General features: G+C 57.8%; 2 protein-coding genes across 2 annotated transcripts; one reads left to right on the top strand and one right to left on the bottom strand.

The window, feature by feature from the left end:
- The first annotated feature begins 2349 nt into the window (after positions 1–2349).
- AQP12B (aquaporin 12B) lies at positions 2350–5656 on the top strand. Its single transcript, XM_005857751.2, has 3 exons — positions 2350–2966; positions 4996–5112; positions 5451–5656. The coding sequence occupies exons 1-3, from the start codon at positions 2360–2362 to the stop codon at positions 5654–5656; spliced, it is 930 nt and encodes a 309-aa protein (XP_005857813.1). The 5' UTR covers positions 2350–2359.
- A 12298-nt stretch (positions 5657–17954) lies between these two features.
- On the bottom strand, positions 17955–19603 carry LOC102264063 (G-protein coupled receptor 35). Its single transcript, XM_014547216.1, has 2 exons — positions 19337–19603; positions 17955–19149 (listed from the first exon to the last, which is right to left on the bottom strand). The coding sequence occupies exons 1-2, from the start codon at positions 19601–19603 to the stop codon at positions 18394–18396; spliced, it is 1023 nt and encodes a 340-aa protein (XP_014402702.1). The 3' UTR covers positions 17955–18393.
- Positions 19604–25911: the final 6308 nt, after the last annotated feature.

A 25911-nucleotide genomic window follows, 5' to 3' on the forward strand; every position in this document is an offset into this window, starting at 1 on the left:
GCGGCTCCGCAGCATGGAGGCGAGACCCCCAGCTCCAGCCTACCTCTTTGGGGCAATCCATTGAGGAGCCCCGGGGTTCCGGGTCTCGCGTGATTTCGCACGTTGGGTCACTAGTAGATAATAAAAAGGTATACACTTAATAAAAAATGAGCAAAACGTATTTGAATGACCAATAAGCTCACAGCAATGTGCTTAGCATCCTCTGTCATCAGGAAAATATGATCGAAACCATAAGTAAAGGGATGTGAACTCTGGGTAGGGTAGACAATGTGTGTGAACCTTCACACCAACTTTCTTCACAGCCCACACGTCTCACACATTGCTCTTATGTCACATACCACGGCTGCCTAGGCAACGCTGTGGCAGCTTTATTCGCACCAGGCCAAAAACCAAAAGAAAAAAATACCTAAATGTTCACATCGGAGAAATGGACACACCAGCTGTGGTCCTTCCTTACATGGAATTCCATTCAGCAATAAAAAGGTCAGTGCCCCTCACGGACAGACCCGGGCTCCGGTGACGATTCCTTGTTCACGAGAAACTCGGGCCTGTGGGAACATGAGCCAGGAGAGTGGATGGGCGGTACGAGGAAGGAAGGCGAGAGGCCCGGGGACGGTGGAAATGTTCCCTTCCTGGGTGACGGCGTGGTTACTGGGTTCATGTGTTGGTCAGAAGGGTGGAGGTTTCCGCTGAAGGTTGATGAGCTTCCCTTTAAGTTTTATCTAAAAATCAAAAAGTGCCTAAAAATAAAAAAATGAGTCGACATTGATCGTCCACGTGAGTCCCTGAGCCCCCGTGTGGAGGTCGGCGTGCTCACAGCGGACTGTCGGACGGTGCCTTCCTTCTGTGTGCTGCGTGGACACGTGGAGGCGGAGGGCCAGGCCCCACCTGGTGGGAGCAGGAGTGACAGGGACAGACGGAAGGCCAGTGGGTGTGACGATGGAATGGGAGGCCCCAGCACGGACACACTCTCCACATGGTCCCTGAGGGAACCCTGTCTTGCCTGTGTCCAGTCTCTAGGTCTCTGTGGCTTCAGAATGTCCCCCCACTCTTCTGAGAGGGCTGGGCCTCGAACGAGGAAAGGACAGGGGCAGCTCCCACCCCCCAGGCTGGAGTCTGCCCGGGTCTGTCTGCCATCCAGGGTGCGGTCTGCTGGGCAAGGGGGATGGTGGGTGGGTTTCCTACAGGGCTGCCCAGGGTGGAATTCTTGTTGGGGTTAACCTCACCCTCTCGGTAAAAGTCCTGGACCTCAAAACTGGGGACAACCAAGAAAAAAGCCAGCTCCTTGTCCTCCATGCTGTGGGTTCCCCTTCCCGGGTCTCAGACTCCCTTCTGTGCAAGCAGAGTCTGGCAGGCACAGGCATTGGATTAGAAAAATAAAAACGAGGAATGGAAGGGAGGGGGAGTGGGCAGGACAGGGAAGCCCTCTGTTCCCCGGGAAACAGGTTCCGGTGGGATGAACACAAAGGGGCGCTGCGTGCACCCTGCCCGTGGAAGGCGCTGCCACTGCTCCCGGAAGCCAGCTCTAGAGCTGGGGCAGCATGCAGGCCCCAGGGCCTGCTGGAGTGCAGCCAGGTGATGTCATGCCCCGCTGGACTCCCAGAAAGGAAATCCAAACTGGCAGTGACTCCCAGGTCTCTCTGGACTGGCGAGACATGGCCCAGCAATGTGTCCTCAGGAAGGGGTCCATTTGGCACATAGTGGGGGTGGGGAGGCGTTCCCAGGGAACTCCTACGTGCCAGGGGCCCAGGGTCTGAACGAAGGCCCTGAACTCCCCAGCCGGCCATTCTGCTTTCTTAGAAAAGCACTTTATGTGTCTACACTGCCCTGCAGAACACACCGCATATAGTGAGGTGGGCCTTTCTGCTGGTTCAGCTTCTTTGGGCGCCCAGAGCAGCCCTCGTGGAGCCCCCAGGGCTTCCACAGATGGCTGCCTCCATGCAGGGAACTGGTGGCGTGTGACCCAGAGTGCAGGCAGAGCCAGGGACCCGCCCAGGCACAGGGAGCTGCCAGCGTGGAGCTAGGAGCCTGGGTGTGGCATGGCGCTCGATGGAGGCTTTGAAGAGCTGTGGCCAGGCTGCAGCCCTGGGCTGGCCGAGTGGGGTGCGTGTCCCAGTGTGTCTCACGCCCTGGGGAAGACGCCTGGCTGAGGGCCGGTCCGCTGTGGGCGTTCCTGGCTCTGTTCCTGGGTCTGCAGCAGGTGGGATGGAGGTGAGGGTGCAGGTGTGGCGTTCCCAGGAGTGCCAGCCCAGATGGACGCTTCCACGGCTCCCCCGCCCTCGGGTCCTGGGGTGGGTCAGCCCCGATACGTCAGCTCAGCTTCCCTGCTCAGTCTGGCTCCATAGAGCCCCTGGAGCCGATGGCTGGTCTGAACGTGTCTCTCTCGTTCTTCTTGGCCACCATTGCCCTGTGCCAGGCGGCCAGGAGGGTGTCCAAGGCCCTGCTCCCCAAAGGTGCCTACGTCAGCTTTGCCCTGGAGGCGGCAGGCGCGGCCCAGCTGGGGGCCTGCTGCCTGGAGATGCGGATGCTGGCAGAGCTGGGCCCCTGGGCGGGCGGCTTCGGGCCCGACCTGCTGCTGACCCTGCTCTTCCTGCTCTTCCTGGCACACGGGGCCACCTTCGACGGGGCCTCGGCCAACCCCACCGTGTCCCTGCAGGAGCTCCTCCTGGCCGAGGCCTCTCTGCCCGGCACTCTGCTCAAGCTGGCGGCCCAGGAGCTGGGCATGCAGGCGGCCTGCGCCCTGACCCGGCTCTACTGGGCCTGGGAGCTCAGCGACCTGCATGTCCTGCAGAACCTCATGGCCGAACACTGCAGCTCCGCCCTGCGCACGACCGTCCCCCACGGCGCGCTGGTGGAGGGCGCCTGCGCCTTCGTCTTCCATCTGACCCTCCTCCGCCTCAGGAATAGCCTTCCCGTCTACAGAGTGCCCGCCGTGGCTCTGCTGGTCACCATCATCGCCTACACAGGTGCGACCTGGGCGTCTTCCCCTGCGTCTCCTCAGAACCTCTGGCAGGGCCGCCAGCAGCTGTGGGCAGGAAAGGGGCTGTCAGCTGAGGGGTCTGAGAGCCACAGACACTGGGGAGGCCATTCCCTGGGAAGCAGGTGGTGGTGTGACCAGTGGGGCTGGACACAGCGTGGCAGGTGGGACCCCAGGCCCCTGTCAGGGGCTTCCTCCTGGCCAGGCCTCTCCACACTCTGAGCTCCTTCCAGAAGCTGAGCCAGAAAGGCCCCCCTCACTGTATGCGGTGAGTGTTCTGCATGGCAGCGTAGACACGAAAATGCTTTTCTAAGAAAGCAAAGTGGCCGGCTGGGGAGTTCAGGGGCTGCGTTCAGGGGCAGATGGGCAGCCGGCGGTTTCTCCAGGGTGTGGCCCAGGCTCCAGTCGGCAAGCCCTGCGTCTTCTCTCACCCCTTCCTAGCGGGCCGGGTCCTGTCGTTTCTTCCTCACCCAGGTCTCCACCTCCCCTCTCGGCACCAAGAGCTACTGGGGTGGCAGCAGACACTCCGCCTCCCTTTGGGGTCACTCCTCCCACCCAGGCAAACCTCCTGACCAAATTCTCATGGGTCCTTCAGCCCCTGTGGGAGCTGCCCTGAGCCTCCCCCTGGCCCCGCCCTGCGTTTGGCCCTTAGATGGAGGTCACCTATCCTGAGGTCCCCCACTTGGGCCTGCCCCCAGTGTGACAGGGGCCTTTCCCCCTTTTGTGGAAAAGCAGAGAGCCACTGACCACAGACCTTACTTTCCAGCTGTCCCTGAGTTGGGGACAGCGCTGGGCCAGGACATGGAGGAGCCAGGCTGGGGCCCTGCAGTCTATGGGATTTTCCCCGAGGAGGGTCCTCTGGGCTGCACGCTCCCTCTGCCCCTGGGCACCGGGGCCGGGGTCAGGGTAGGACAGCAGCGGCTCTCAGGAAGTGGCTGCAGTGCCCCTGTGCTGGGCGTGGACAGGAGCCTGCACTCGTCAAGCTCTCTGGGAAGGGCACCTGTGACCGTGGCTGCGCTCAGTCAGCGGCAGCTGTCGGCTCCAGGCGGGGGGAAGACGCAGCAGAAGACGCAGCAGGAAGGGGCTGAGGCCGAGCTCCCCAAGGTCTCCATTTGTGGGGTTCCCAGGGAGGACAGACCCAGCCCTGAGGGCCCACTTTCTGTGTCACTGACTGTAGTACCTGGGCCACCAACGGCCAGAAAGCTGCCACTGGGGCCCATGCACAGGTGGGGAGATGGAGGCAGGGCTGAGCAGAGAGCTTGTCAGGGGCAGAGCCCTGCGGCCAGATGGCCTGGACACTCACCTGAGGTGACACCCAGGAGCTCCTGCGTCTGCACAGGACCCACCCAGGTGCCTCCCGCAGCGTCAGCACCACTGCCCACGCCTGGCCTCCATCTGCCGGCTTCAGGCTCCCTGTCCACAGGGCCCAGGCCTGCCCCGGGAGGCCCCTGCTCACGGGGGTCTGCCTGGCCTGGGGTTCAGGGACGCTGGCCTGGCTCTGGCTGCTCATCCAAATCTCCCCACAGTCATGGTGTTGCTTTGTTCCATGATCTCTTTATCTCTTTGTCTCTTGGTCTCTGTCTGTCTGTCTGTCTTTATCTGCCTCCCTATCTCTCTGTCTCTGTCTCCGTATTGCTCCATCTCTGCCTCTGTCTCTGTCTCTCTCACTTTCTCTCTCTCAGTCTCTCTCTCTAAGACAACCTCCCTCGAGGTGGGATGTGTTGGAGAAAGGGGCTGGGAGAGATGAGTCCATCCCAGGGGTGAGAGGTCAGGTCGGGCATTGGATGTCCCTGGAGAGACTCCCCTGGCTGCTCCCTGACCACGAAAGCTTTGGCCTTGGTTGAGTGGCCTTCCTGCCGTGACCCCATCAGTGCAGGGGCCGAGGATGGACTGGGCTCCCTGCCTGGGTGCCAAGAGCCCACCTAGGCCAGGGAACAGTAGGATTCAGGGTGGGGATTTTGGAGGGTGGCTCTGGTCCAGGTAGGGCCACATGAGGCCTGTCCGTGCTTCCTCCACAGCTGGACCCCTCACATCTGCCTTCTTCAACCCCGCCCTGGCCGCCTCGGTTACCTTCCACTGCTCAGGGCACACCTTGCTGGAATACGCCCAGGTGTACTGGCTGGGCCCTCTGACAGGTAAGGGCCGGCGGGAGGGCACTGGGGTCCCCAGGAGCTCCCAGGGGCAGAGGCAAAGCTAGCCCTGGGCGTGGCTCACGGTTGGGGAACAGGCCACATAAAGCATCCTGGTAGGCAAGCCTGCTGGGCCCAGCTTTCCGGTGCAGAGCCCATTCAGGGGCTGCTTCCTTTGGGGAGGGGAGGGAGTCGGGTCAGGTTCCCAGGCTGCTGCCTCCCCCTCCCCCAGCCCAGGTGCAGGCCCCCCACCCCATCCTAGGGAAAGTCTGGCGTGTGAGTGCCCAGGTGTCTTGGCTGCAAGAAACCCGAGGGCCCTATGTCTGACACTCCGTCTCCTGCAGGGATGGTGCTGGCCGTCCTGCTGTACCATGGCCACCTCCCCCGCCTTTTCCAGAGGAACCTGCTGTACAGTCAGAAGAACAAGTATCGAACCCCCAAAGGGAAGCCGGCCTCAGGGCCTGAAGGCACCCAGACACCCACAGAGGGGTGCAGAGGCCAGGAGTCTGGGCAGAGGCGGGTGGGGCAGCAGCCGCTGGGCTCCCTGTGAACCCCATGTGGAGGCCAGGTCCCTGGCTGAGGGGCACGAAACCCACCCCCACTTCTTCCCCAGAAACCATTTGTCAATAAACCGTCCCCAGCCCTGCCTATCTCCCTGGCCTGGCAGAGGCCTCTGAGGAGGCGGAGCTGGCCTGAGTCCCCCTCATCGTTCCACAAGGTCTGCCCCACCTCTTCTTGACAGCGTCAGAATCAAAGGTAAGACCGAGGAGGAAAGGCCACAGTCCAGGTAGGCAACCTGGGCCTGGGGAGACCCAAAGGCAGAGTCTCCCATAGAGGGCTCCCGGCTGCCCTGGACACGCCCAGCACTCGCGGCCCAGGGGGTTCTGAGTGGCTAGGACACCCTGAAATCTGCTGGGACGTTATGGATGGTGGCTGGAGCCTGAGGCTGCAGGGGATTGGGCCAGGCAAAGGGCCCCCAACCCCTTCACCCACCGGCACCCTGACCCTCCGGCAGCAGGTCCTCAAAGTCAGGTGAACCCTTGCCAATCACAGGGCCTTCAGGGCAGATCCCCCACCCCTCAGCCACTTCCTCCCCAGCGTGGATCTGGAATCTTTCACCCCAAGAGAACAAAGGCCCCTCAGCTGGGGGTCCTGGAGCCCCATCCAGCCCAAGGCCCCTCCCTACCATCCAGCTGAGGACAGGAGGGAGAACCAAGGACAGGTCCTGGTCAGCTTTTCCCTGGGACGCCACCAAGAGAAGGTCCAGGAGAGAACCCCCACCCCGCTTCCCTGGGCTCCCCGACCCAGCCTGGCAGTGCGGCTGCTCTGTCTGAACCCCAGCCTCCTGCCCTCGTTGGAGTGGCCCCCTGACAGTAAGGGAGCCGGGCACCTTGCATAGGGCCTGAGAGCCAGCCGTGTGTCTTCCAGAGGGCTGGGCAGGGCTTCCAGGAAGAGGGCCCTGAGCGAGGGCACAGGGTGGTGAGGGCCACCAGCTCCCCTCAGAGAAGGGCCTGTGTGGGACCAGCAGGCGGTGCTTGGGGAGGGGCGGTCACTGTAGCAGCAGCACGCAGAGCAGAGGTGGCAACCCCTGCAAGAAAGAGGGGTCCTCACTGGGCAGCACCGGGGTCGGAGGTGGGAGGCGGCTGGCATGTCTGTCCCCAAAGTCCCTTTGGTCTCTGCACAACTACTTTCAGGACAGAAACTGCTGATGCTCAGGCAGTAAACATTATCAGTAACTTAGTACAAGAAAAACGGGCACATGGACATTGCAATAAAGCCTGTCAATCAGGAAATTCTCAGAATGATTCGAGGAGCTAGAATATCTATTTTAGATGCAATCAGCAATGTAAAGGAATATCCATTAAGATTGGAAACACAAATTAAATTTAAGGAACTGCATTTGATGGAAAAGAATACAATGTTCACATAAAGTTTTGATGAACCAATTACTAACATAGAAGTTAAAAGTTATTTTTTCTTAATATATTTTTATTGATTTCAGAGAGGAAGGGAGAGGAAGAGAGAGAGAGAGAAACATCAGTGATGACAGGGAATCATTGATTGGCTGCCTCCTGCACTGGGGACCGAACCCAAAACCCAGGCATATGCCCTTGACTGGAATCAAACCAGGGACCCTTCAGTCCACAGGCTGATGCTCTATCCACTGAGCCAAACAGGCTAGGGCAAAAGTTATTTTTTCCATATATTTCAAGATACAATGATAACATTACAAACAAGTGTTTTCAATTATATGTAAACTAGAGGCCCAGTGCACAAAATTCGTACAGGGCGGGGCGGTCCCTCAGCCTAGCCTTCACCTTCTCCAATCCAGGACCCCTCGGGGGATGTCCAACTACCAGTTTAGGCCCAATCCCACAGGCAGTCAGACATCCCTCTCCCAGTCTGGGACTGCTGGCTCCTAACCGCTCACCTGCCTGCTGGCCTGATCACCCTAACTGCTCTCCCCTGCAGGCCTGATTACCCCTAACCACCTCTGCCTTGGCCCCACCATCATGGCTTTGTCTGGAAGGACATCCGGAAGGTCGTCCGGAAATGTTTGGTCTAATTAGCATATTACCCTTTTATTAGTATAGATTATGAATCAGATTCTTATATGATCCCCACATTAGAAAAAATCTCAGAGGGAACATTAAAATGGGACTGTATAGATTTGCATTTCAAAACTGATTTGTATAGTGTTTTTTAAATTGCTCTGTGAGAATCATCAGCTCTAAATGTACTAAAACTTATGTTTCAAAATAATTTCACAGCCTCTAACATGCTCTGGGGGGACCTGTCATGGTCCCATCACAGAAAGAGCCTTGAGCCTTCTTGAAATTAATAATTGTCTAAATGATCTGCAATCTTACATTTGCCAAGAGTGGCTGGTGTTGCTTTCGATTAGATTACCAAAAATGACATTGCTGAAAGTTTACATCTTGATGACCTAATTAATGAATCTGCAGAAAAGGAAGCCAGGACAATCTCAGGATCGATCAAGATGGCTCATTAACCGAGTGTTACTATTGCAGTCCATGGAAGTCACACCAGCCTCGTGAGTGTACGTTGTCGCTCACGTACCAGTGTGAGCCCTGTTCTGGTTGATCAGCAACAAGGTGTTTCGAGGGGAAGGCTTTCTGTTTTAATCCCTTCAGGGCCCATTTTCCCACCTTGCGGAAGGTCTGCATTCTCATTTGCCCCGGGCCCCACAGCACATTCGGGCCTCGCTCCCAGGCCGTGGCCTGGTTTCTCCTCCTGCCCTGGTGCAGGTGAGGAGCCCCAGGGGCACAGCAGGTGTGCACGGGCCCGGACCAGCCCGAAGCTAAAAGCCAGGATAGCCACCAGGCTGTGGCTGGTTGGTGGCCACATCACTGCCTCTCTGCGCTCGAGGCAGGGGTGAAGCTAGGTGGGGGCGAAGTGCATGTCCAGCATCCAGTTGAGCATCCCAGCGCCCAGCACTGCTGCCACAAGACCAGGGACTCACTCAGGGGCTGGGAGATCAGCACCCGTCCAGTTGAGCATTCCAGGCCCAGCTCCAGCCACCATGTTGTCTAGCGCCCAGCACCGCTGCCACAGGACCAGGGACTCACTCAGGGGCTGGGAGATCAGCACCCGGCTGCCGTCCACAAACCAGGCAGCACTTGGTCAATGCAGAGCTGCTCGCAGGGCCCTGTCCCCTGGAGTGGAATCCCATAGCTCCTCAGCGGTTCCAAAGTCGGTGCGGGGGACAGAGGCGCCCCGCTCAGGGACATGAGTACCTGCTTGCATTCCCCTGCTGCCGGGCACCTGTATAAACATATACACTTCCCATCTTCTCTGGCATCACTGGAGACGTTGGAGACTTCAGGTTTCAGGATTACTTTGTGTCCTTTGAAAGTGGTCTCCATCAACAGCCAGCTAGTGGCTCAAATGGAAATTTTCAGGTGCGGTTCCCAGTGGTCACCACTGGGTGGCGCTCACCAACTTTTGCCCTGAGGCCATCTACTCCACACAGGGCCAAGTACTGTACAGTCTCACATGGCATTCATCAGAGTGCTAACCCTTTTTGTTCAGAGGATGCTCTAGACTTCCAAATTCACAACCTCTGTGGGCCCCACTCAGCACAGCCGCTCGGCGCTGTGGAAGGGTGGGTTTACAGGCCTCTGTCCTACGAGTCAGGAGGGGGAAGCAGTTCCCACACAAGGTCCCCATATCCAGTCAGGTACCAAGGATGCAAACCCTTCCCTGCACATGAACTCCCTTCCACAGCCCAGTTCCCGTCCAACGTTAGCCCTGGCATTCCCACATCCTCCCCACCGGACGGTGGCTTCTAGAGGGACCGCATCACAAGGCCGCAGAGTCACAGCTGCACGGGCGGCCATGTCAGGGAGTCCCAGCACCGGTCGCCCTGCTGTCTGGTGAGGCTGCCACCGCCAGACGCTACTCTCTACTGACAGTTTCTCTTTTAGTTTTTTCCTAAGTGGTTGTTCAGTGGCTCACACGGAGACTACTTAGATAATGATTCTCAGCCAACGTCTGCAACTACAGGTGACTTGGACCCGACTCTGTGGGGTCCTTCTGCGTCATTCTGTTCGTAGGGGAGCAAGCACAATATTTTGTTGCTGATCTGTGTGATAAAATAATCCAGAAGCACAGCAAGAGTGTCGTTCTGTTTTCTAAAATATGTTTTTCCTTGATTTTATTTTATTATGTAAGTGATCACATAGCATTTCAAATGAAGGCCTGACAGAATTACAGTTTGGGGTATGTTTTATAAATGTACCTTCTATCAGTGTGACTCATTGGTAAGTAGTTTCCATCTTACTTGGTTTATAGACCATGCACATGGGATGTTTTTATCACTACTACTTAATAAGTCCCTTCTATTGACCCAGATACTGAGGCATCTGGTTCTCATATGAAGCCCCTGTGACTTGTCCCTCCTGTGGTCTCACTGTGTGGCTGAGTGATGAAGCCCCTGTGACTTATCCCCCTTGTGGTCTCACTGTGTGGCTGAGTGATGACTGATCAAGTACACGGATGTCAGACACTGTTATGATTCCACGGCTGTGGTTCCCAAATGGAACTCGCATAGAAGGGGACCCCCGGTGCAGCCCCTTCCCCTGCCCTGGAGGGAAAAGAGGGTATTTGGGTGTGGTCGGCTCTCCAGGCCCCAGAACTTCGGGGTGGACCAAGGGTTGGATTAACTCTGCTCATAAGACTAACCTAGTCAACTAAATTTTAGTTTAAACAAAGTTGGGAAAAAATTGAATCATTGAATGTGTTGTTGGCTCTGGGGGACCTGCCCTGTGGACGCTGCCACCACCAGCACCCGCACCCCATCCTTTAGCCCTGAGTCCAGCTCTGGACAAGGACTGTCACTGGACAGGGGCTGGCCCGGAGCAGGTCTGCCTCAGGCCAGCCTGTAATGTGTGGGTTCTTGACTTCGTGTCGAAAAGATTTCGCAATACCAGTTCAGATGGGTTTGAGAGCATGTTAATTAATGCTGAGACAAGGAAACAAAGGGAGAAATTAGGGAAGAAGCAACAGCAGGAAGAGCCTAGGTGGTGCTCCGAGTCGGTTCTCTAGAAATGTTGTAGGAAAGCAGTGCGGCAGGCGAGGTGCTTCAGCTCACTGGGAAGTAGAGAAAAGGGAGCCTTGGGGACAGGACCAGGGTGAGCCTAGGTCGAGCTGCCACTGCCCACTGCTCCCCTGGTTGCAAGTCGTGTGGGGACCCTTAGAAATAAAAAGTTCTTGCCCAGGAAGGGGCATGGGCGTGCCCTAGAGTGAGCCTGCATTGAATCTCTGTCCTGAGGGCTTTCTATCCTGTTTTTATTCTACAATTGAGACTCTTAGGGGAGGGTTCACCAGGATATTCATCAGCATTCCAGGTGAATTTTTAATATGCTGATGCATCAAAATGCGTGTATAGGGGAGTTTTGGATTATTCTTTGGTCTATTTTACTTTTATAAGGTCTGTCTGGTTTTAAGGGGTTTTTTTGTTATTTATTCCCCAACTCCATCTGTCTTAGGATATAGCTGGCACAGATGGCATTAATTGGGTCTTTGTTCCCTATTTTCCCAGGCCAGGGTGATTGAAGCTATATATTCCCTGGTTGGGGAGGAGGATATGAATCGTTTGCTCTTGGTTGGGGAAGATAAGGCCTTGCAATTCACTAGCTGGATGCAAGCTGCCCAAACTGTTTGGCCTTGTTTAATTTTCTTGTCTCCGTTTTCCCATTCCACTTCCCCAGGAATTTTCCTAGCTTCTTTCTATCCTGCCAAAGGACTGTCCTCTCTCAAACTGGTTTCCCCAAGGCACCCCTCTTCTCCAGCCCCTCTCCGACCCCAGGTGACACCTCTCAGAACAGGGTTCCCCAGAGCACACCTCAGAGGGGTCTGAGCTCAGCCGTGACCCTGCACGGGCAGGCCCTATCTCCTGACCCCTCTCCTGGGACACACCCTAACCTCAATTCGGAAAAGTGCCCCGAACAAGCTCCCAGGTCAAACTGCCACTCCTCAGCCAGGCCCACCAGCAAGTGATGAGGGTGACAAAGATTGTCCAGGACCCCTGACTACCCTCCCCTGCTCAAAGGTCTGGTCGTGCATTTGGAAGGGACCTTAGAAGTCAAACAGTCACCCCTCCCCGGCCACCTCTGACCTCAGCCCCTGCCTGGCCACTTGCAAGGACACTTGGAACTGAGGACAGTGGGCAGTTTAGAACTTGGCAGGGCAGGGCCTGAGACCTGGCAGCTGGAGGCCCTGCCTGCACGGCTTGACCCTGGGCCCCCGTGGGCCCCCTTGGCTCAGCCCACTGCCACTGGCTGCCATGGGACGTGAACCCAGTCGTGGGCATCCAGCTGTCCTTCGATTCTCAGCACTCCCAGAGTGTGCCACCAGGCAGGGGGCAAAGTCCACACCACTTGGAGGACAATAGGCCTCACCCCAGCAATCCTGAATGATCCTGTGAATGAGGCTGGCACGGTCTGTCCACTGTAACCTGGGGTACTGGGCACCTGCCATGGCCGAGGAGGATCTTCTGTATGGAGGGCACAGCACAGCGTCCAGAACCCGACACCGCCGGTAACTGTCCATGTGGGTCACTGAGGTGGTCAGCTACAGCCACAGCCACCGGCCGGGACTCTGACTTGGGATCCGGCTCTGAGTGTCCCACCTGTGACCGGGTATGAGTGCGGCCCCGTGAGTGGCAGTTCTGCCTGTGGCTTCACAACCAGAAGCTGAGAGTGTGCCACACTGCAACCTCCACCCCCCGAGATACCAGGCCAGGGCCGGAGACACATCAGCCAGGCCAGGGAGCACGGAGGCTCCTCCTGCCCATGACGCGTGGCGTTGGCAGTTCAGGCTCTGTCTTTTTTCACCTGGAATTCTGAACTTACCTGCTGGTGCCTGCCCAGCAGGCTGCACTCGTGCAGGTGGTCCGTCCTGTGTGATTGGGGACGCTGACGAAGCCCCCGGTCACCTCCCCGGGAGCAGCCAGATGCCAGATGAACATGGTGTGGACAGGGGCAGTGGTCTGAGGAACAAAAAGCACTCAGAGAGGGGAACACAGGGGACACTCCCAATCCCGCTGAGGGTGCAGGGACAGGCCTCAGGGACCAAGAGTGGGCAGGGGGGGAGCACCCCTCACCCCCCCACCCCCACCATTTTCATCCCCGCATCTCCCTCTGCACCTGCTTCCGCCACTTCTCACATTCAATACCTGCACCAAACAAGGGCAGCCCTGTCACCCCGGATGAACGCAGGGTGTCCCCATGCGGTCCCCGGGAATCTTGTGGTGTCTGCCTGCCCCATCTCAGCGGTGCAGCCGTGTGGCCAGACTAACCTCCTCCAAGACACACGCGAGACCGTGAGGCCTCTGCTGGAAGCCTCGTGATGCGTCCCTATCCCAGGTTCTCCAATCTGAACCCCCTGCCTGCCTCGTCGTCCCAGCAAGGACACGGGGAATGGCAAAGGCTTATTGATCAGCTCCTCCCCACGTGGAGTAACTAATATTTTGGGGTCCACAACCCAGAAAGCACTGAGGCCACAGGCTTAATTCACCCCATCAACCCCTTCCCGCTCCGGGTGGGGCTCCCCTCAGATGGCAGGCCCAAGAGCCCCGTCTTTCTCATTACTAACCCTGCTGTGATGGTCCCGGGGACCTACTGACAAACACGTAATCGCTGTTCCTTTAAACACTTCCAAAGGTAGATTTCCTTCCCCGGGTTCCCTCCTATTTTCATCCAACCTTCCGTCTCAGAAACTTGGACTTGACTCTAGTAAGGGAACCAAATCACTCCACCGAGATGCTTCTAGCTCAGGCCACATACTGGCTCACAGGAGAGCAAATCTGTGGTGGGCTCCGTGCCACGCCAGTCAGCTTGCTCGGAGACAGGAGGGGCTCAAACCTCCACCAGGAGACCCACTGCCCTCAGGCCCCAGGAGCAGCCCCGGGACAGAAACGGGGCTTGAACTTCACATCTGTGCCCCGCGGTGCAGTCTCTGAGCTGGAGTCATCCTAAATCCCCTGGCTGAGTGTCCTGGGCTAATGGGGAACTCAGCCTCCTCTCAGCGCCTAAAGCAGGCCCTGCACTGCATTAAAGCGAGGGTCACAGGGCCAAACACAGGGAGACAGACTAGACTTCAGGTGGGGGGCGCTGGGAGGTGGAATGCAGGGAGGTGGAATTGTCTCGAGCACCTGAAATGTATGTTATTCACCAATGTTACCTCAATACGTTTCCGTTTTAAAAAAGAGTTTGGGATGCACTGTCATCGATGCTGCTGTCAGGAGACCAGCCCAGGAGACGACACAGATTAGCGGCGATGCCCCAGCACAGCGCCCGCCGGGTCTGGAGGTGCAGGCGAGGGTCAGCCTGCCGTCTCTTGTAAATGAAGGTTTGTTGGAGCACAGCCTCACCGCTGCTTTACACAGCTGGCTGTCCCCAGGCCACGGTGCTGAGCTGACCAGGGAGGAGGAGACCCGAAACGTGGACTCTGGCTTCCCACAGAAAAGCCCGCTACACGGGACCGAGGGCGTTTTGTTTGTGAGAACGACTGTGCTGCGGGCGACTGAGGGCGGCTCTCACCTCACAGATGTGTCCCCACCTGCTCCCGGGTGCCCGCAGCCTGGAGGAGCACTCTGACTCCACTGCCCTGCTGCCGGGGTCCCCAGAAAGTCGGCCTTGGAGGAGAGGTCTCTGTGTCTGTGATGCAAGCAGGAGACTGTGACCGACCCAGCGTCCTCCGCCGGCCCACGTGGATGAATGACCAAGTCTTGTCCAGCGAAAGGCAAGCTCTCATCCCACCCACCTTCCCCACCATCCAACAGAGTCTGATCGGAGCAAACGCCCTAAGTCATCTCCCACAGGCCTGGAGCCCACAGAGAGGCTGCTGTTTGCGCAACGTTTTCCTAAGATGTGGCCCCACCCGACGCAGCTAGTAACTCACCCGGCGCCGGCTGCCAGCACCTCCCTGAGGATCTTTGGCCGCAGCCTCGACACAGTGACTGTTTCGTCAGAGCCATCGCCACTGGATGTCACAGATGGCGGCTATTTATCACATCCTTCCTCATTTCCAGGCCCCAAAGCCAACACTGAGACAGGCTGCTGCTGGGGCTCTCCCAGGCGGGCAAAACCTCCTGAGTCTGAGGTAGAGCCGCCACAGCACTTGACAGGGAAATTAGTGACCATTTGGGGCAACCATCAGCCTCTTGAACTGACCTCCATGTCACAGACGGGGACCAAGGCCTCCGCGTCACAGACAGGGGGACTCCAGGGGCCTCCAGGCAAGTGCGGGGGCTGTTTCTCAGGGCCACTCTGATCGAAAGCAGCAGGCAGAGTGCGTTCTTCTGTTACCAGCAAGATGACGAGACTGGTTCTTGTCTTGAAGGAAGATTTCAGTCGAGAGACACCGTGCAGCAAAGCAAGCGTTTACTGGCAGCAGCGAAAGCACACTCAGATGGGGTGTTTATGAAACCTGGGGCAGTGCAACAGGGACGAGCTGAGCATGGAAAAAGCCACAGGAGCCGAGGCTGGGCTGCTTTGCCTCCCTAGGAGTCAGAGAAAAGGGGGCCTTGGAGACAGGTTTGGGGGTAAGACTGGGATGAGCTGCCGATGCCCATTGCTCCCCTGGTCTCCTGGGGTCCCTTAGAGCAGCGGTCGCCAACCTTTCGGACCTCATGGACCACCAATGGCGACCACTGCCTTAGAGGGAAGAAGGGGGAAGGGAGAGGCACCGGTGTGCTCCCCTTGGCACAGAGGGTAGTCATCTCTCTTGCAGGTGGGAATCTTAGGGGAGGTCTCAGGGGAGGGTCTCAATAGAATATTCATCAGCTTCCCAGGTGTGTCCTTACAGGGTCATGGTCTCCACTGACCCATCAGCACCCGGGAAGGGGGTCATCAGTCAATGCAGCTGGTCCTGAGGCAGCCAAGGTGTAGCTTGTCTGGTTTTGCTGCCTTTCTGGGCCTGGAGCTGAAATACAGCTGAGGCCTAGATGTTATCTCTAGGGAGGAAAGGGTCAGGGAATAAACCACATGACAGCGATATGAAAGGTCATGGGTGTAAACCGCATGACAGCGATATGCTGGGGGAGGGCAGAACCTGGGGACGAGGTTCGTGTTTTCCCAGTTTTGTCCCTTGCTGGGCACCTGGGGCTTTCTGCCTTGGTGGCCTGGCTCTGCTCATGTCTGTCCGACTGCCCCAAAATGCTGTGACTGAAAAGGGGTGCTTGGTGGGAGTGCCCACCTCGGCCCCTCATCATCCCTGGCCCAGGAGTCACCCCCAGGAGTCCTGGCCGGGACCTGCAAAGGATGCCATGGGTCTGGCTCCAGGAGTCAGGCCAGGGAGAGGGCAGCTTCTTGTCCTCCGGGAACCTGTAATCTCCAGACTTCGAATCATGGGCATTGGCTCTAGTTACCTGGACAGGCATTCAGTGTAGTCATGTCTGGAGCCGCACCTACGTGAGGCTGACCCTGGATCTGAGGGTCCCCAGGACGCAGACGGGCTGAGAGAAGACAGCTGGTGAGGGCGGCATTGAACATGCACTAAGGGAGCCGGCTCGAGGACGCCCCTGGGCCCCTGGAGGGCTATTCTGTGAGCAGACTCGGTGTCTGCTGGCCCAGCACCCGGGCTCCGCGCAGAGGCCAGCAATGCCACGGCAGGCTCAGGTGGGGGGTGGGCAGCTGTGGAGTACAAGTTCTCATGAATGGGTTCAGTGCCCTTGCACAGGGACCCCACAGAACTTCCTCATCCCTTCTGCTGCATGAGGTCACAGTGAGCCGGCAGCTGTGAACCAGGAAGCGGCTCCCACCAGAACCCGGCCATGCTGGCATCCTTCCCATGCCGGCTCCCCGGTGCCCGACTGTAAAAAATAAACGCCTGTTGCTTCTAAGCCCCCTGGCCTGTCATGTTCTATCAGTGGGAATGGCCTAAGACCATCCCAGACCCTGTCTGCCGGCTGTTGGAATTGGAGGGCCACCCTGCCCGGGAGGGAGGCTGGGGTGCCAGGGGCCTACACCCCTGGGTCTCCACACCTTGCATTGCCTGTTCACACTTTGGCCATGTTTCCGTTGAGCGTGTTACTTTTATGAAGTTGGTTTGGGTCACAATGAAGATTCATTTTCCCTTTGTTAATTATGTAAAACTTTAATCGCAGCTGGACACAGCTGCGTGGGCACTCCCTGCTTTTTTGTGACCCAGAATCCTCTTTGGTGAGAGAAAGGGTTGGATCCGTGGACCTCGGCCCCACAGAGCATACAGCACTGGAGGGGGACGTGTCACGTTTCTACCCCCGCCCCCACCCAGACCCACTCTGCCGAGGAAAGGAGAGAAGACGGCGGTGGGGCCCGGAGCTGAGGGGGGTTGAAGCAGGCTCCCCCCACCCCTCCACCCCAGTCAACCTGGCCCAGCTCCTCCACCCAGCGCTCCACCCCCTTCTCTGCCAGGTGCTGGACGCAGGCCTGGGAGCAACATGAGCAGCACCCGGGACAGCGACCCAGGCTTTTGCTCCAGGGCTTGAGGCACAGAGACTGTGAAATCAGTTCCCTGTCAAGGGTGGTGGCCCCTCCTCGGCAAGGGTCTGGTTGGCTGCCCTCAGTCAGCAGCCTGTCGTGCCCCACAATTCCCCCAGGCTGGGGGGGACTGGGCCTCTGGCACCCGATTCCCCAAAAGGATCAGTCCTGGAAGGTGACTCGGGCTGCTCCTACCAGGGTGCTGAGGCAAGGTGAGGACACAGGAGCTGAGCCCTGCTCCTCCCACAAGTTTGCCAACAGCCGGAGCCCAAGGCCCCTGGCTCTCCCCGGGCCTTCGTGAGGGAGGTCTCCATGGAGCAGCCAGGAGGATCTTCCCAGAGTCAGGCCTGGGCTCCGGCTGCGGAGGGCCACTGGGCCACACTCAGCGGCCTCGTGGGGGACGACCGCCTCCCAGAGCCAGGACCGTGTTCACCGCTACCCTGAGCGTAGCTGGACAGGTGAGGGGGGGCTGGTTGCTTGCTGCTCAGGGCTCTCCTCCAAGGACCCTCCTCTTCCTGGAGTCGCCGGAGGGTCCTCTTTCAGGACCCGGTGGGAGGAACTTCACACACTGCAGCTTCTGAAGTTTCAGGCATCAGGCCTGAGCCCGCTGACGGAGGGACTGAGAGGTGCCGAGCAGAGGGGACACTCTGGGTGGAGCTGAGGAGGTGGGGTGAGGAGGAAAAGGGGCCTGAGCGGCACCCCCAAAGGGAAGGAAGGCGATCTCTTTGACGCTCTTCAAGAATCCAAGTTAAACCGTTTTTTAAAAAGAATTTCTTTAAACTCCTTTGACGGCTGTGTCTCTTTAAATGGGACCCCGAGTGGAGACATGGCTGCCCTGCGGCCCTGGGACCTCGTCGGGTTATGTTGCAATGGTTGGAGGCTTTGGGAGACCCTGAACTTCAGTAGACTTGGTGTCTTATCATGATCTGGAGGTGACAGAAGAAATAATGTCTTGGTTCTCTGTAACACCCTCTCCAGGTCGTCCAGAGCTCAGAGAGTGGAGGGTGGAGGTCGGAGTTCAACCTGGCGAAACGGGGTCACTGCACCACGGAGCTTGAGGGCTGGGCAAGGGAGAGAGCACCCGAGAAGCTGGGCTTTGAGGGAAAAGATCCGTGTGGTGGCAGTCCTTTGATTTTTTGGTTAAATTCTATTTGCAGAGGGAAAGCCCTGACTCCGGGACCCATCATTCTGAGCCAGCACCCAAGTCAGGCTGCACTCAGGGAGGCTGTTTCTTGCAGACACTGTGGCAACAGGAAGAGAGTGGCTCCGCGGGGGCCCGGGACGCCTCCCGCCTCCTGCTTCAGGGCTGTGCGGGGCCCACTCCTGTGCCCCTCTCCTCCGCTGCCTCCCCCTGGGCGCCCAGGTCGGGATGGTCACAGGCAGGAGCACCCGGCATCCTTCCCCAGAAAGGCCAGGGCCTGGCGAGGACGGCCCCCACCTCCTCCTGGAACTCTGCGGCCACGAAATAGTAGCAGACAGCGTCCAGGCAGCAGTTGGCGTTGGCAATTCGGGAGGCCACCTGCACAAAGGTGGCCACCCTCTGGATGGTGGGGCAGGCTGCATTCATCCACTGGGCCACGAGCTTGGCCAGCAAGGCCACGTGCAGTGGGAGGAAGCAGAGCACAAAGGTGGCCAGGTTGGCCATCACCACGCAGAGGGCCTTGAGGATGGGGGTGGTGGCCGGGGGCTGCGCCCGAGTCCACTCACGGTGGAGGCGCCGGAGCACCTGGCTAGAGCAGAAGCTCAGGATGAGCAGCGGGAGGAAGAAGAGGAGCAGGGAGAAGATGAGAGCCTTGGGGCCCCGTGTGTGACCCCGCCCAAAGCAGAAGCTCTCCCCTGGACGCAGCCAGGCGACGGGCAGGGCCACAGCCCCGATGACCAGCAGCCAGAGGGCTGCGCAGGTGAGGGCAGCCTGGCGGGGGCCACGCCAAGCCCGGGCCCGCAGGGGAAAGTGCAGGGCGGCATAGCGGTCGGTGGCGATGGCTGTGAGGAGCCACATGCTCATGTAGGTGTTGACATAATAGAAGCTCTGCAGGACCCTGCACAGGGGGCCCTCCTGGGCCCAGCCAGAGGGCTGCGCAGGTGAGGGCAGGCTGGCGAGGGCCACGCCAAGCCCGGGCCCGCAGGGGAAAGTGCAGGGCGGCATAGCGGTCGGTGGCGATGGCTGTGAGGAGCCACATGCTCATGTAGGTGTTGACATAATAGAAGCTCTGCAGGACCCTGCACAGGGGGCCCTCCTGGGCCCCCACCCCCTGGCCCAGCGTGTGCAGGACTCCCGGCAGGCTCAGCAGCAGCAGGCAGTCAGCCACCACCAGGTTGACCATGTAGATGCGGGTCTCCGTCCACCTGCGCATGCGACAGCAGAACACCCAGAGCGCCAGGCTGTTGAGCAGCAGGCCCAGCACCAGGATGAGGCAGATGGAGGCGATGGTCGCCGCCTGCGACAGGGTGCCCCTGTCTGTGCTGCAGCTGTTAGAGTTGTTCCCAGGGCCATCGGCCACAGGCACCATGGCTGGCGCCCGAGAAGGTGGGAGGATGGTGGGAGCTTCAGCAGGCTGTTTGTCCTGGGGGCAGGGAGGGAAATGCTGCAGCCTCTCTCCCTTCTTCCTCCCTTCCTCCACCCCCTCCAACTTTCTCTCCCTCTCCCCCCACTTCCTGTGCCAGTCCCAGGGCTCCCACACAACCTGGATCAGGGTGCCCCCTCTCCTAACCCCAGGGGCTCCACCTAAGCCCCCTGAAGACTGTGGACCAACCAGCTGCCCCGCCCTGCCCAGTGGCATCCTGCCAGGCAGGGGGATCTGTAGGGGCTCCTCTCTGGGCCTCCTGACCGAAGGCTTTAGCTCTGTTTAGGACCTTTGCTGACCTAGGCCCCTGCACAGTAACCCTGTCCCCCCAGAGCCATGTGGGCCTGTCCCAGTGCCATCACCCACGGCCCCAGCAGTGAGGCCCCCAGACTCCTCTGGGCGGCAGAGCTGGCCCATGGTCCTTCCTCAGGAGCCCAGGGCCCTGCTCCACACCTGGGAGTTCTCAGGGTTCAGGACCTGCTGCCACACTCAGGCATGGCCCCAGCCTGGGACTAACCAGGAGGCATGAGGGCCAGCTGACACCTGCTCCTGGAAGCCCTCTGTGGTGGCCAGCGAGGCAAGGGCAGAATGGGCCTTTCAGAGGGAAGGCCTGCCATGGCCGGTGTGCTCAGTGGTTAGAGTGTTGGCCCGTGCACCAAAGGGTCATCGGTTCGAGTCCCAGTCAAGGGCACGTATCTGGTTGCAGGTTTGATCCCCAGCCCCTGCCAGGGCACGTGTGGGAGGCAACCAATTTTTCTCTCACAAGATGTTTCTCTCTCTCCTTCCCCCTCCATTCCTCCCTTCTACTCTCTCTAAAAAGCAATGGAAAAATATCCTCAGGTGAGGATTAAATAAATAAATTTCAGAGTGAGAGGCCTGACTTGGGGTGTACTCACCAACCTGGGAAGCCAGGGCCTTGAGGATTTGGGCTGCGGCCACTCTGCACACAGCCAGGCTGCTCGGGCTGGATCTGGCCCCAAGGCTGTGTGGTCACCACCTTCATGCTCTCCTCCGGTGGGTGGGGCATGTCTCTGAGGTATCTGGCAGGTAGGCGGTACCTCCCAGAGCCTCCCTCCTGGCCTACACGTCCCCCAATACCCCTGCCTGCGGTGCATGACACCTTGCACACCCTTCCTTCCTGGCCTCAGCTCTGCAGCAGGGCCTCCAGCCTCACATGCAGGCCCACTTTGGCTGGGCCATGCTCCTCCTTCCCCCCGAGTAGCCCTGTGACTGACACGGGCTGGGGAGTCCCGTACAGGAAGGCCGTGTGGTTTGGGGCTAGCAGCAAGCCAGCCACATGCAGGAGAACCCAGAGACCCTAGGCCAGCATTCCCTGTCGCCAGGGCCTCGAGTCTCAAAGGCCTATGGAGGGGGGACAGGCCCACAGCTGCAACATGGGGCACCTGTACTGTCAAGATGGGCAGGTGTAGTGGAAGCTGTGGGGTGCTGCCTGGGGACCCTCTTCAGGACAGAAGTGCACACTGCCTGCCGGGCTACGGCCCAAGGCCCCTCTGGAACTGCCTTTAGCAAATGACTCTCAGAGGTCATGTATCCATCGGCCTCAGAGTGGTCAGCACAGGTCACCCAGCTCAGAAACACCCTCTGCCCATCCTGCCTCTCTCGCCCCTTCCAGGTGCGGCTGGGAAGAGAACTCTCAGGAAACCCCTGTGTGCCCCCCAGTGCAGGGGTGTATCCTAGTGCAGGGGTGGCCTCACCCTTGCCACACCCCATGCTGCAGCCCTCCGGGGATCCAGGCCTGAGTGAGGGGTAGGGCTGGGGCTGGCTGAGGGTGACAGTGAGAACCTGGCCAGGCTGCCTGTAGGAGGGAAGGGGCCATGACTCCTGGGCCCTCCACTCGAGGACCACCTGGAGGAGAGCAGAGGGGAGAGGGAGCTTCCTCCATGAATTTCTGTGAGAGGTGATGGCTGCCAGCTGGCGATACCCAGCAGGTGCCCGGGGGGATGCTTTGAGGAACAGCTGTCCTCCCAGACCTGGAGCCGGGTCGAGTGTCAGGCACTTCGGGTGGCACTGTGAGTGGCAGAGCCCTGAGAGCCCGCAGTGGTGAGAGGGGAAGGGCCCGCAAGAAGAAGAGGAACACGGTTGTTTAATAATTTTCACCTGACTAACCATAGGTAGGAGGTTTTCTTACCAACCCTGGGAAATTGGAGGATGTGCTGTAAGAAGAAAAGCAGACCTGGTAAAATATAAGAGACACCTTGGGACCCCGATGGGTCCATTGCTCAGAAAAGAAAATGAATTTTGAGAATAGGCAGAGGACAGGACGGACTTTGATTTGGTTGCTGTGACTGGACCCTGACCCCCTCCGGGAGTTTGCCTCAGGAATGCTAACCATTCTCTGGTCCCAGGGTCCCAGGAACAGGCTGAGCTGGGTTTTAACACCATTGACAATTAACTACCTTATTATCGGACTTTAACATCCTGGAAGGAGACACAGACCACAGACCCCGCAGCCATTCCACCACCCTCCTTCCCCTTGCATGCAGCCTCTCTTCCTCATCCCTATGTACCCAGCCGGCTAGTAGGAGGTGCTGGAGCAGATTTCCATGGATGACCTGCCACTCTCCCACACTGCCGGCAGCATTGGAACAAACACTCACATATGGTTTAACCCTGGCTCTGCTTAATTGGCTCAAGTAGTGACAGGCAGCCTGGACCTGTTCGTGTCTGGTTTCAGTGGCGCCCTCCATAAGAGGAGTGTGCCAGAGGGCATCTCTCCACGGCCAGTGCTTTCCCAAGGGCACCCAGGCTCCCAGGGGACAGGGTGCCGTCTAGACTCTGCACGACATGGGGAGGCTGACACATCTCTCCATGTGTGGGTTTTCGTGTCGTCTGACTTTCTGTGTCGTTATCGGATGGTCACTTTGGGGATGTGGGCAGCAGTTTCCTGAAGTTAGCTGGACTCCGCATTCCACCGCCCCCTCCCTGGGAGGAGGGGCAGCTGCAAAGTGGGTCCCTGTGACACAAGCAGTTAGACAGACGGGAGCAGAGTAGGAATGAGAGGCCAGGTCCAGGTCACCACGCAGAAAGCCCTGGGTGCGAGCAACGGGCAAAACTGGGAAAACAAGTGTTTTAGGCTAGAGCCTGGCCTCAGGGTGACCTTTCCTCCCCTTCCATAGCACTAGTCACATGGTTTATACCCCCTCAGAAAAGGAACAGGGGGCTGGAGAATAGCCTCATAGGACTCCCATACGAGCCCTCTAACAACCACTCCCTTAAGCACTAAGTCCCCCCCCCAGCCCCGACCCCCCAGGACATTGAGGTTCTGACCTGAATAAAATAATCTTAAGAACAAAGCCTGGGGTTTGTTGACCACAGAGACAAGAGTTTTGATCAAACTAGAGATAACAGCGAGGCCCCAGAAAAGCAGCAAAACTAGATGAGGCCTCAGGACCAGCTGCAATGGCTAATGACTGGCTACCCGAGCACCAACCAAAATCAGTGGAGACCAGGGCCTTGAAAGGACACACCTGGAAAGCTGATGAATATTCTATTGAGATCCTCCCCTGACACCTCCAGGTACAAACCCTGAGGTGAAGGACCCAGCACTCTCTAGGGCACCCTGTGCCTCCCTCCCCAGAGCAGGTTCTCTCTCTCTCTCTCTCTCTCCTCCACCTTCTTTCCCTCAAGGCACGCACTTTGCCTTTCTCTCTCCTAAGTTCCAAGGCCCCCCTTCTGCCTCTGTAATGCAGTTTCCTGAGTCCACACAGCCCACCTGGCTCACTTCCTCTACCTTTGTGACTTCTAAGTAAACTTTCTCTTATAATCAGTTTTTGACTCTGACTTCTTTCCTAGCCGAACTCCAGGACCAAGGTCTAATTTCACCATTAATACTGCAGTGGCCACCCCCTCACTGTGGCTGCATGGGCTGGCCTGAGGCTGGCACAGCTCTGTGTCTGCGTCCCTCCCTGAGCCTGCATCACCTCACTCTGTCTTCTCCAGCACTCTGTGAAGCCACAGCCTGCGTGGCCTCGGGTTCAAAGACTTGGAGAAAGAGCTGACGCGCAAATTAACCACACAAGACAAGAAATATAAATTTGGAAATTATGGGGGAAGCCAGTGTGATCTTGGTACAAGGGACCAAGTTCCACTGAGTCTCCATTCCCATCTGCTTTTATTTACTAGAATACACAATTGCCTTTTAGGAATGCAAACAGACATATCAAAGGTGATGTTTGGTAAACAGTAAGATTATCAGGTTGGGGGAGTTTGCTTTAGGCCATTGAGTCAGCAGTAGGTAATAAAATGCAGATATTCATCCCTGTGAATATCAAAAAGCCCCATTCAGCCTCTGACTGGACTTCTCCCACTTATATTAATTACTGTTGATCTTGGTTCCCAGCAGCACTTCCTCTGAGTGGCACATCCTTCTGGGTCACTGGTCTCATGTGCTTAGGAAGAACCCTCTGAGAGCCCGTGGACAGTGGGGATCCCAGGCAGCTGGGTCCCACTGACAGGGCACTGCAGCCCCTCCTCCAAAGACTGCCTTCTCCCCACACCATCTGAGCCTCGGCTTAGCCCCCAGCAGGGACAGGAAGAGCCTTCTTGAAGCCAACTGCCCCAGAGGAAAGACTCAGACACTGGGCACCAGTCAGACAGGTGACAGACTGTTAGAAACAGTGGCATTGGGATACCCAGCTGCACCTCCGTCTCTGTATGAAAATTGTCGACCACTCAGATTCTGCATCAAACCCAGCTCTCCAATCAGAAGCAACTTGGTTCTGGGCAGTTCTCTGGGTCTTTCCCACGCCTGCATTTATACTCTGCAGCCACCTAGACCTGTCCACGCCTTGAGGACCTCAGATGGCCCCCACTTCCTGGTAGACACCTCACTCTCAGCTGACCACCCACACTTCCTTTGGCTGTTCCCAAGCGGTCTGGGTTGCTAAGCCCTCACCAGCCTACTCCCTCCAGACCCTCTCCAGAGTGACTGTGGCCTCATGCTGAACAGTGTCCCAAGCCAGATAAAATACCCCAGGTGTAATCCAAGGAGAAGAAGCATGAGCTTATGTCCTCCCACATTCTGGGCCCTATGCTCCTGCTGATGCAGCCTCACAATGAATCCGTTTTTCTTTCAGATGCCTATTCATTGCTAATTAGTGGTGAGGCTGATCCTGACCATGTACTGGGCTGTCCTTAAGCTCTGGAGGGAGGGGGGCTGGTGAGAGGCTCCCCACTTGGCCTGGCCCAGCCCAGAGGCCTGACTGGTGTAGGGCACCCAGAGTCTGTGGTTCATGATCAGGGCTCATAAGTCAGTTCCTAGGATGCTCACCATCTGTGCTTTTGCCTCTGTTGCTTTTCTTGTCATTCCTTCAGGGATCCTGTGAAAGCCCAGCTGCCTCCATGTGCTGGGGCCCCACCAGGCAGGAGGAAGATTGGAGAGCTGGGTTTGAGGCAGCTATAGGCTGGGAAGGAGAAGCACCCCTAAGGGCCAGCAGGGTGGGGCCCTGTGCATCCATAGGAGGTGGACAGGTCCTTTGAGGGCTGAGTGCTTCCTCCACCGTCAGGAGACCCTGCAGAGGCTCTAGAAAGGGCGCTTTTCACCTCCTGCTGCTTTAATTTCCTCCACCCAGTGAGGACAGAGCAGGCTCAGCCCAACCTGTGCAGGTATCACAGCCACTGCCCCTCTGAACGCAGAGGAGCCTCCGAATCCTTAACACAGGTTCCAGGAGGCTACTGCCACCTGGGCAGAGTTAAACTTTCAATCTAGTGCTCTTTTCTGGTCCACACTGGCCGTCGGGCCACCCCTCTCCTTAGTCTTACAACGCTGGGGCAGGGAGGGGGGAAAGTACTGGAACCAAGTACTGCCTGTTCTGCCTGTTCTCCTGATTCCCAGGATCAGGACAGGACTAGACGTCTATATGCAGTCCGAAGAGCCTGTCAGCACACTAGGCAGTTCCTTGTGAAGCATCCATCTTATATAAAAACTGCTGTTTGAACTTTTAGCCCTGCTATTTCTGGCTTCTGTAAATGCTTGCTGGCTTAAATAATAAGGAAAATAAGACTACTCCCATTTCAGAGAGGCCATTAAACCTTCTCCAGACGAAGTTATCAGTGCTGGCACCAGGCCAAGCCTTTGGTTGAGGTCTCAAAGCCCCAGCACATAGGGCCCTTTAAGAACTTGCAAAGGGGACTGGAAAAAAACCTATATTTGGGAGACAAAAAAGGTAAAATGGTATAAATACAGGAAACTTCCTGTGTGATTTTGCCCAGAATTTGAGAGACATTTTCCTCTG

This window comes from Myotis brandtii, unplaced genomic scaffold, assembly GCF_000412655.1.
Source record: "Myotis brandtii unplaced genomic scaffold, ASM41265v1 scaffold112, whole genome shotgun sequence".
Classification (NCBI taxonomy): domain Eukaryota; kingdom Metazoa; phylum Chordata; class Mammalia; order Chiroptera; family Vespertilionidae; genus Myotis; species Myotis brandtii.

Bases quoted from the DNA above. Each gene is read 5' to 3' on its own strand.
- AQP12B (XM_005857751.2), top strand. From the start codon at position 2,360: ATGGCTGGTCTGAACGTGTCTCTCTCGTTCTTCTTGGCCACCATTGCC. The intron at 2,967-4,995 runs GTGCGACCTGGG...CTTCCTCCACAG, and splicing joins CACCATCATCGCCTACACAG to CTGGACCCCTCACATCTGCC. The intron at 5,113-5,450 runs GTAAGGGCCGGC...CGTCTCCTGCAG, and splicing joins CTGGCTGGGCCCTCTGACAG to GGATGGTGCTGGCCGTCCTG.
- LOC102264063 (XM_014547216.1), bottom strand. From the start codon at position 19,603: ATGGTGCCTGTGGCCGATGGCCCTGGGAACAACTCTAACAGCTGCAGC. The intron at 19,150-19,336 runs GCCCAGGAGGGC...GGCTGGGCCCAG, and splicing joins CGCTGGGCCAGGGGGTGGGG to GAGGGCCCCCTGTGCAGGGT.